Source organism: Ammospiza nelsoni, chromosome 21, assembly GCF_027579445.1.
Source record: "Ammospiza nelsoni isolate bAmmNel1 chromosome 21, bAmmNel1.pri, whole genome shotgun sequence".
Taxonomy (NCBI): domain Eukaryota; kingdom Metazoa; phylum Chordata; class Aves; order Passeriformes; family Passerellidae; genus Ammospiza; species Ammospiza nelsoni.
The window spans coordinates 7,130,255-7,140,418 of NC_080653.1; the positions used below are offsets into that span (position 1 = coordinate 7,130,255).

A 10,164-nucleotide genomic window follows, 5' to 3' on the forward strand; every position below is an offset into this window, starting at 1 on the left:
GCCCCATCCCTGGAAATGTTCAAGGACAGCTTGGAGCAACCTGGGATAGTGGAAGGTGTTCCTGCCCATGGCAGGGGGGCTGAAACAAGATGGTCTTAAAGGTTTCTTTCAAACTAACCCATTTTATGATTCTATCAAGGAATTTTGGGGTCTCTCCACCCAACCAAGCCATCCTACCACTTAAAAATTCATGAATACTTCTGTACAAAACAACTCCTGTGCATAGTAATTTCTGCTTCCAAACTCTCTCAGCTGCTGGGTGGAAAGGATGGTGCTGTGTTCTTGCAGAGCAGCAGTTATGGAGCCCAAGGGCCATCCTTCTGGCAGTGTTTTCCTCTCTTGGGAAGGCTGCCTTCCCTCAAAGGAAGGAGCAGAATGCTTCTGGGAGCCTCCGTCCCTGAATAGTCTGCACCATCTGCTGGCATAAGAGCAGGACTGACTCACTAACCATGAATTTAGGGGATGCAGGCAACTTTGGGCAATAAAAAAGTCCTGGCTCCAGCCTCCAATTATGCATTTCTTCCAGTCTAAAAGGGGAAGAATGGCCGAAGATAATGCCTACCCCTCCAACCAATGTCATGACACAAACCCTGCAGAAAGAGGCTGTAATTACAGAGCCCTGCAATTTTAACAAGTAAACCCACAAGAATTCAGCCTTTCTTACTAGAGGGCACAGCTCTGGCCCACAGGGAACATTTTAGCTTATTTATTTATACAGATTCATTCCTAGCATTCAGAAATACCATTCCATGCCTTAGGTAAGTCTTCTTTGGCTACTGTAGCCTCCCTGAATGCCACCCTGTTGCACTGCAACCGCTGCAAAATTTGAAGCTCAAGTTTTCCTCTTCACGCCTCTGCCCTCCAGCTCCTGCTTTTATAAAGTTTTTCCCCTTGTTCTCAGTTTCCTGAACAGCTTGGTTCTTATTTCCTATTTTCTGTCTTGCTGCCATCACTCCTCCTCCAAGCTATTCTTGTCAAACTATTAATTTCATCTTATTTGACAGTACAGCAGCCCTCCATGACTGTGCTTCGCTCAACAAATTATCAGTTACACCAACCATAAGACTCTTTTTCACTCCACTGACTTTCCAGAAGAGGCAGTTTGTAAAATGCAAAGTAATATTAATGTTTCTGCTCAGGAGTTTCCACTTTGCATTGCTAAAGCTTTCATTTTGACGGAGCTGTATTCTGAAAAGACATGACTAGCACAGGGTGTCTGCTCTATCCATCTGCACCACTGGCTCAGAATATCAAATAAGTCCCAGTTTCTTTCATATTAGATGTGTTTTTTTACTTACCTAGAGCAAATTCATATCAGCACTACTTCCACAGCAGAGGTGAACCCTGTCAGAGAGCACACAGAGACCAAACCAGAACAACGGCAAAATGTTTGTATTGATTTAATAAAACTGATTTTGTTAGATGAGTTTAATGCACCATTTCAGGAACACCCTTCACCTACAGGAATAAAGCTGGATTTGGTCTGTAATAACATTCTATGAAACTACCACTCTGATTTAAATGGTTTTAAAACCAAACCTGTATTTAAACAGATGGGTTTTCATTTGAAGATAGAGACAAGGCATAAAAACTTCTCTAGTGCTCCTTCCATAAAGGGCATTTTAACACCACAAACAAGGTATCACAAAGAGATGAAAACCACCAGAAAACATCTCCACAGCCAACACCCCCATTCCTGGGCTGAGAATGGAAGAATAACAAGCACAATTTTTTCCCTGCAGATGATTTTGCACAGAGCAAGCTGAGAAGCAGCTGAAAGCAGAAACCCCTCTGGTTAGGAGGGGTGGCCTTTGAAGCACTGACTAATCTCAGGGCACACCTGATCTGCTCTCCTGGCTTGCAAAGCCAGCAGGTAATGCACCTCTGAGCCCATCCTTCCCCTTTGCTGAGGGACTGGGTGAGCTCAGTGCTCACGGGGAGGAGCTCCTCGGTACCTGCTGGCAACAAGCCCAGAGAGATGTCCCAGCCTGGGGGCCTTTGCAGCATTTCCAAACAGACAAACAGCTGGATCTGGTCAGCTACATCATGTACAGTGTCCTGGCCCTTCCAGTAACCATGGCTGAGATAAAAAAGAACGGCAAGGGTCAAGCAAAACCCTCTGTTCCCTGGCTGTATTGCCCAGCTGGCCTTCAGGGGACCTTTCTTCCACTAATTTGGTTTGGGTTGGGCTTTTAACCTCAAATCTGTTTTTATCTTTCATCTCCTGCAATATCTAGCTATAATGAGTTTTACAATTTAATACTTGTTTAAAAATACCCTCCCTTGATTTAAATGTGCATGGGTGGGTGCTCCCCTTGAGCCTCCTGTGGAAAGTAATAATGGAACTCCTCTGTCCCTCTCCTTTCTCCATATCATTTATCATTCTGAAAGCTTCTACAAGATTCTCTTAATTCATCTTCTTTTTTTAACAAGTCCTTGGCTTTCCAGCCTCTTTCTTTTCAGCCAAAAACTTTAAGCCAGTTAATGATTTCTTGTTAACTATAACTATCACTGGATACAAGCAGTTCCCAGCATCTTAACTGCCTCAAACAACAGAATCCTGTTTCCACAGTCTCTCCATTAAACCTTGGACATAAATCTATAAATCCATTAAACACTGCTGCATTAACCATACCTCTGAGACAGAAGGAATTCCCTGATGTGACCTATGGCAGAACTGCAGGGATAAAAGACATGCTCAAGCAGAGCAGGGAGTGTTTGCCTTTCCTACCTGTGCTTTACACCCACCAGGCTGCCCTTGGCACAGGTATTTGTTTTTGGGGTGAAAAAAGGGATGAAAATTTGGTGCAATTCAGGGCGAGGGTGGCAGGGGCAGAAAATGGGAGCGGAGCACTTTAAGAGAGCCCTGGGAAGCTGTAACCTGAAGCCTGCCGAAGGCTGGGCTGGGGGAAAGCAGCAAAAAGCAGAAGTGGCTGCACCAAACCCGCGCTGTCCTCGCCTCGCACCCGCTGGGAGCCCTGAGAGCAGCGGCCGAGAGGAGCCCCAGGTAAGGGACAGCCCGGGGACAGCCCGGGGACAGCTCACCTGGGCCAGGGCAGCACAGGGCAGCGGCTGAGGCTGGGCAGCTCTCAGAGCACCTGGGGAATGGGAAGAATGGTTCTTCTGCAGGTGGGATTGCCACCAAGAGACCTCAGCAAGGATGGGGAGCCACCAGCATCGGTGGCTGAGCTGTGCTGGGGAACTGGGGTGGGGTTTGTGCCTTTCAAGCAGCTGGGAATGTGTTCTTTGTCTGTGATGGTGTGACAGTCAAATCCTCTGGCTGCAGGATGCTCCAGGAGCCTTGGAGCAAGCAGAGGGAGCAGCCTGAGCTCTGGGTCCTGTTTCACAGCACCTCTAAAGTCTGAAGTGTTTATAAATGATGTGAGAGACCTGTACCACTGTAGGTGGAAAGTAAAATATTTCCTTTGCACCTGCAGGCCTTCCCAAGTTGACAACTCCCAGACACAAAGTTCCTTCTCAGCTCATTTCTCAAGGTTTTCTTCCTGTGCTTTTTGATGCTCCTTCTCTTCTCCTTCAAGGCAGCCACAGATTTTAATATCATGCCTGAAACCATCCCACCTCCAATCCAACCAAATTCTTTTCTCTGCGTTTCTGGCCGTGTGCTAAGAGAAATACAAATAGAATCCAGATGTTCAGGCCAATTCAAACTCAAAAGGCTTTGTCTTTTTTAAATGGAAATTGCTTTTTGGCGAAGTCTGAGAAATATGAAGCTGGTGACAGTACTGGCAAAAACAATACAAATCTGCAAAACCAATCTCTGCTCTCATGCTCCCAGGAGCTCAGTGTAGCGGGAAGCAGAGGTTGTGTTGAGATTATTTTCTTTTTCTTCAGGGAAAAGGTTATGCTCCATGGAAAAGCTTCATCTCTGAGCTAGACTGGGCCAAAGCTCTTCCTCTCAGCATGCAGGAGTGCAGCTTGGCACAGCAGCCTCACAGAGCCCTCGCTTAACCTGTCAGACTGAGACTCATGCAGGACTTGTGGCATCTCTCTTCCAGCTGTAAATCTCTGGAACGACAGGAGCAATCCCAGCACCACACCCACTATCACACCATCAGTAAATCCTCTTGATCCACATCTTCTGCACCACAAACCTCACCCACTCTGCAGCTGGGATGGCAGCAGGTTGCAGGATGCAAGTGCAGGGTGGGGAAAGAGGGTACCACGTCTGTGTTACACTGGCTGAACACAGATGAGAGCTTAAAACCTCCCCTGTGATGGTTTTTTCTCCAAGGGAGAGCTGCCTGGAGAAGAAAAGGCAGGCAAGGGAAGCAGCAAAACCAGCAAACTGCCTCTCACTCTGCCTGAACGGGGTCTTGAGCTGGGGCTGTTGTGGCCACGTGTATTTCTAGCAGCAGGCGTGTTTTTCTTTGTAGCTGGGTTTAATCTGAAACACATGTTCTTCCTCTGATTTCTCCAGTTGCCTGGATGACAGGGGTTAGTTAAATACAACCCTCTTCCTTTAATTTCTGGGAATCTATCTAAACATTGCCTCAGACCAGCCTCGGTGGCGTCTGTTCTCGGGGGCAGGACCCTTCATAGCTCTGGTTTTACCCACAGCAAAGCCCTGGGTTGCTCAGTGCCCTTCTGGACCAGACAGATCTGTCTGGAAGGGCCACTCATCCCAGAACTGCAGTGGTGAGAAGTGGATTCCACACAAGCAACAGCTCTGGGGAGTTTGGTGCTTTTCTCCCACCTCCATTTAAAATGTTCAATGAGCCAAGCTCTGCCTTTCACTTCTCCAGGTTTCCTTATTGTCTTTTAAGAAACCTCTTTTACTTCATCAGATTGCAAATAAGAAGCAAAGAATGGACACAGGTACATGTAGACACAAGAAAAAGCAAACTGCTGCCTGAGGCAGGTAATTTGTATATCAAAGCAGTACCAGTCAGTGTTGCCTTCACCCCATTCAACAACATGGATTTGGTACCTTGTATAAATGAAATCTTTAATTTTTCTGAAGCCCAAGACTCAGAAGCAATGATTTGGTGCTTTTCTGGACCTTGGCACTCAGTAACTGCCAGCATCAGTGTGGTTTGGGCCACACACATCTGCTTTTGTGCTCAGGCACACCCACACCCTGTGCTTGCCCAATTTTAAAGTCACTGGGGCCAGTCTGGCTGAATAATTGCAACTAGAGAAGGAAACCTGGCTCAGATCAGGCGTGTGTTTCACAACTGGAAGGACAAGCAGCAGCATCTGTCACTGCAGCTCCTGTCACAGCCAGGTACAGTGAATAGCTGTGGTAGAGATGGATTTACCTGATCGCTCAAACTCTCTCTGTCATATTCTTACTCTGTAGGTCCAGGCATGCAGGTTCCAGTGGTTCTCCTTTTCCTGGGTCTCCTAACTGTCCCAAGCAGAACCCAGAACTCAGCTACTGAGCAGGTGAGTGGGAGACAATGTGCAGAGAGCAAGGGGGAGAGATGTGGAGCAGGTATTTTAATTTTAGAGATTCTTACCGAAGGATTAAGCACCACCCTCCTAAATTACTGGGATTTTATTTAGCAACATAATGAGACTAACTCCTGCTTTACCTGGATAAAACCACAGTAGTTACATCAGGGGATGACCAGGAGGCAGAATTTCAAACTCAGTGCTGCCTTTGGCATTAAAGTAATTATTCCTACACCCTCTGTAATATTAAGTTAATATTTCTGTGAGTCATTCAAGAATATCTGTAGTTGTTTGCCTATGAAGCATTTACCACACCTGCAAGTCTAACCAAAGCACTCCTTGGGCCTGCCAGAACTCTGCCACAGCTGATGGAGCCAACGCTGGTGAGGAAGAGGAAGATCCATTCTACAAGAGCCCTGTGAACAAGCTGGCAGCTGCAGTCTCCAACTTTGGCTACGACCTGTACCGCCAGCAGTCCGGGCGCATGGCCACGGCCAACGTGCTGCTGTCCCCCTTCAGCCTGGCCACTGCACTTTCTGCCCTCTCCCTTGGTGAGTGCCTTGCCCCATTTCCACACCCCCCGTCAGGTTTGGCAGCCCTTCCCTCACGTTTTCCTGCTCGTTTCAGGGGCTGGAGAACGAACTGAGGATGTGATTTCCCGCGCGCTCTTCTACGATCTGCTCAACAAGGCTGAGGTCCACGACACCTACAAGGAGCTCCTGGGCAGTGTGACTGGGCCTGAGAAGAGCATGAAAAGTGCCTCCCGCATCATCCTGGAGAAAAGTAAAAGTCCTTCTTGCCCTCTATAAAATTTTACCTAAAAAGCTGTCAGCAGCAGTTATTTTGGTGTGAGTGTATATATAAAAACACACGGCGCTAACAGCTCTGGCTCTGGCATCCTGCTGAGCCAGGCTGCAGACAGGGCATGGAATGCTCCTGCTGCTCCAGGAAAAGCCTGGAAAGTTTGTGTGCACTTAAATAAAAGACCAGACATGCACACAAAGACATTGGTGACAGAACAGTTAACTCACAGAAGACCTAAAAGAAACTTGCTGATAATTTTGCTTTCACTCCAGGCTGTCTGGCAGGTGTTGCTGGCTTCCAGGAACTCACAGATCACGTTTTCTATTTGTGATAACACTCAGCCATATTCCTTTGTTTAATTCCTTGCAGACCTATTTGAAATGTCTGCTTCTGGCATGCCATAAACATCTGCTGAGAATGCTAAGAGCTATCTTTTGGAACCTGCTGGTTCCAAGAATCCAGTAGGTTGAGTAAGCTGTACTCAGAAAGGAGGCTGGGGAAAGAAGAAAGGCTGATGTGGGAATGGCTGTGTCCAAGCCTTCAGTTCTTATCTCCTTTTTTCAGTTTTCAGAAGAAAGTTATCCCATGCTCCAGCATGGGTGGCTGTAGGATTTGTAGGATTTGGATCACTTTCCTTAATGTGCTTTCAGATATTCCTCTTCAAAGGAATTTGAGTTTCTGGAGACAAACAGGGCCAGATATTTTATGAGAGACCTGCTGCTGGGCTTTGGATTGCCACCTGCAGCCTGGAGATTGTTTGGATAAGGGAGCTAGCTGCAGCCATCCATGTTTTTATTCCCCAGGACTCAGGGCAAGGCCTGGATTTCACAGCCAGCTCGAGAAATCCTACAAGATGAGGCCGAGGGCACTGAGTGGCAACTCCCAGCTGGACCTGCAAGAAATCAACACCTGGGCCAGGCAGCAGACAAAGGGAAGGATCATGAGGTTCATGAAGGACATGCCCACAGATGTCAGCATTCTCCTTGCTGGGGCTGCTTTCTTCAAGGGTAAGAATGTTGGGTGCTGGGACACAGAAAAAGTGCATTAAGTGTTAGAGGAGATGTGAAGGAATGCTCTCACCTCCAATAAAGCAAACAGGCTGTCAAACAGAGAGTGTGAGAAGAAAGTGTTTGAGAATGTTTAGTAAAGAAGGACTACCTGAACAAAAATAGTCCTGAGGGAGGAATTATTACTCTTGGGAAGCTGAATCTTGACCTGTTTGCAGTAAGAATCAGAGGGGGAAGTTTAAGGTCACAGAACTCCATTCAGAGATGGGATATTGCCATTTAGGGAAGGAACAGCTCAGAGTGTTCTGAGCCTTCTTACCACTGTAGAAGGAACAATTTGATACTAGAGAGCTGTTCTTAAACATGCTGTAAGCCACTGTCCTGGAGAATTATTGCTTAGAGACAAGGAGCAAAATAAAGGGTGGGGAGAGAAGCACTTTATATCCATTGACACAACTGTTACCCTTTAAAATAGTTTTGTAATTACATAAGTAGACATCAACTTCCCACTGGCTACTCCACCCATACACTGGCTTGATTATTTATTTGCCATTTAGCCAATTCTCAGATGAAAAGGAGGGGCCAAGGATGGCAGTAAATCAGTAGCTCCAATCAGTCTATTTCTATCCCTGTTCTGCCTCAACTCCTTGAAGCACAAATGCTGTATATTAAAGCACAAGATTTTTCAGCCACAGGCATAAGCCTAGTTTCATATGCTGTTATTCCAGAAAAATCCTCCATTTTCTCTCTTATAAAACAGGGACGTGGAAAACCAAGTTTGACACCAAGAAGACTGCCCTGAAGGACTTCCACCTGGATGAGGACAGGACTGTGAAGGTGTCCATGATGTCAGACCCCAAAGCCATCCTGAGATATGGTTTTGACTCAGAACTCAACTGCAAGGTCAGACAGCAAATATTGCCTAAGATCTCCTAAACCCACTGAGGAGCAGGTTCAGCTACACCTGCCTGTTAACCCATCCCAGCCTTGCTCCTCCCATCATTGCTACTTTTGCAATCCCTCTTTTGAAAGGCAGTGTGTTGACTCTTAGGATATCCTGCTTCTACCCAAACTATGTCACAAGCAATCCAAAATATAAATTATGCCCAGGTCCTACCAGTCTGTATTGCTTGACTTAAAGTTGGGCAAGAAGAGCAGGGCACACCTCTCAAAACTTTTCCATCTCTACCTCTTTCAACTGATCTTTCCTTGGAGCATGAGTTCAAAGGTGTTCAAGTGAGAATTCCCCAAAGCAATGCTGCAGGTGAGAGAGCACTTCCATAGCAGGAAGAGTGCAGCAAGGATGGATAAAAGCATGGGAAAAAAACAGAAGTGTCAGGAAGCATCATGTCAGATAAAAGCAAACAGGGAAAAAGATCAAATGGTCACTGGAAAGGTTGAGATTCCAGCCTGAGAATCAGGCCACTGCTTGGTACAGGATGGGTAAAACTTTATTATTGATGTGACCCTTTCTTACCTCTCTCTTATTTCTGTCCTTGCAGATTGCCCAGCTGCCCCTGACAGAGGGAATCAGTGCCATGTTCTTCCTGCCCACGAAGGTGACCCAGAACATGACTCTGATTGAGGAAAGCCTCACTTCTGAGTTTGTCCATGATGTGGACAAGGAGCTGAAGACAGTCCACGCTGTGCTGAGCCTGCCCAAACTAAAGCTGAACCACGAAGAGGCACTTGGCAGCACAATAAAGGAGACAAGTATGTGCATCACACCCCCCTTGCAGGGCTCAAAGCAGTGGTTAAGGTGCTTCCTGCTCTCAGATTATGAAGCTGGTGGGTTGTTAAATTATGGTTGTGGAGATTTCACCAGCAACCAAATCACCTTCACCCAGGATTTCTCAGCTTTTTATCACATCCCTCCACCAAGCTCATGCAGTGCTGCTGAGATTGTGGGTGAAGCTCAGTACAAGCAGATGGAAGCTGCTCCTCCCTGTTACCCCAAAAACCTCAGCCCAAGCAGCTCCCTGCCCTTGTGGATCACAGGAGCAGTGCTGCTCCCCCTGCTGCAATCCATGCCCCCAGCTAATGGAACTTTCTCTCTTTTCTCCAGGGCTCCAATCACTTTTCACATCACCTGATTTCTCCAAGATTTCTGCCAAACCTCTGAGATTATCCCATGTGCAACACAAGGCAATGCTGGAGCTTAGTGAGGATGGGGAAAGATCCACACCAAACCCTGGGGCCACTGCTGCTCGTCTGACCTTCCCCATAGAATACCACGTGGACAGACCCTTCCTTCTTGTACTGAGGGATGACACCACTGGAACCCTCCTCTTCATTGGCAAGATCCTGGATCCCAGGGGGGTTTAGATCCCTTCACAATAATCTGCAATGGTAAGGGTGATACTGGGAGGGATACTGGCTCCCTGCTCTGCTGCACAAAGACACAACTTGCAAATCTTACGCCTTCATGCTGCAATAAAAGAGCTTTTGCTATTAAACCTCAGCAAGCCCAAGTATTCTCCCTTGAAAGGTTATCTGCCTACACTCCCAATTTCCCCAGAGGAGGAATGCAGTTCTGTGTTCTGAAAGCAAACATTATCTGGTGTATGCTGCACTGTTCCCCATCCTGTTTTCCAACCGGACACCAGCTGTTGATTCTGAGTCCCTCATCACTGACAGAGCTGTGCTGGAGCCCTCCAGGTTCTGCAGTGCCCCCTTTTACAGACTGTAAGTTTGCACTTCCCAGGCTGTTGCCTCACCCCTTCCAGCCGTTTCCATTTGACACTGGCAAGAAGGAAAGTGCCTCACAGTATTAAAAATAGAAGGCAACGTGCTCTGGATGACTGTATGTTCATAATGCTCAGGGCACCACACAGGGGAGAGTCACACCTCACACAAAAGCAACTCAAACATTTGCTTCCAACCCACACACAGAACTTATACAACAGCCTCTGTTCCCACCATACCACACACACACCTC

The 10,164-nt window shown here is 47.0% G+C and overlaps 1 protein-coding gene across 1 annotated transcript; it reads left to right on the plus strand.

Annotated features, from left to right (window-relative positions):
* The first annotated feature begins 2,892 nt into the window (after window positions 1–2,892).
* Window positions 2,893–9,687, plus strand: SERPINF1 (serpin family F member 1). Its single transcript, XM_059486726.1, has 8 exons — window positions 2,893–3,007; window positions 5,321–5,406; window positions 5,768–5,966; window positions 6,043–6,198; window positions 7,023–7,226; window positions 7,987–8,129; window positions 8,729–8,939; window positions 9,292–9,687. Exons 2-8 carry the CDS (start codon window positions 5,329–5,331, stop codon window positions 9,549–9,551), a joined length of 1,251 nt encoding a protein of 416 aa, XP_059342709.1. The 5' UTR covers window positions 2,893–3,007; window positions 5,321–5,328; the 3' UTR covers window positions 9,552–9,687.
* Window positions 9,688–10,164: the final 477 nt, after the last annotated feature.

Bases quoted from the DNA above. Each gene is read 5' to 3' on its own strand.
- SERPINF1 (XM_059486726.1), top strand. From the start codon at position 5,329: ATGCAGGTTCCAGTGGTTCTCCTTTTCCTGGGTCTCCTAACTGTCCCA. The intron at 5,407-5,767 runs GTGAGTGGGAGA...TGGGCCTGCCAG, and splicing joins AGAACTCAGCTACTGAGCAG to AACTCTGCCACAGCTGATGG. The intron at 8,940-9,291 runs GTATGTGCATCA...TCTTTTCTCCAG, and splicing joins CAGCACAATAAAGGAGACAA to GGCTCCAATCACTTTTCACA.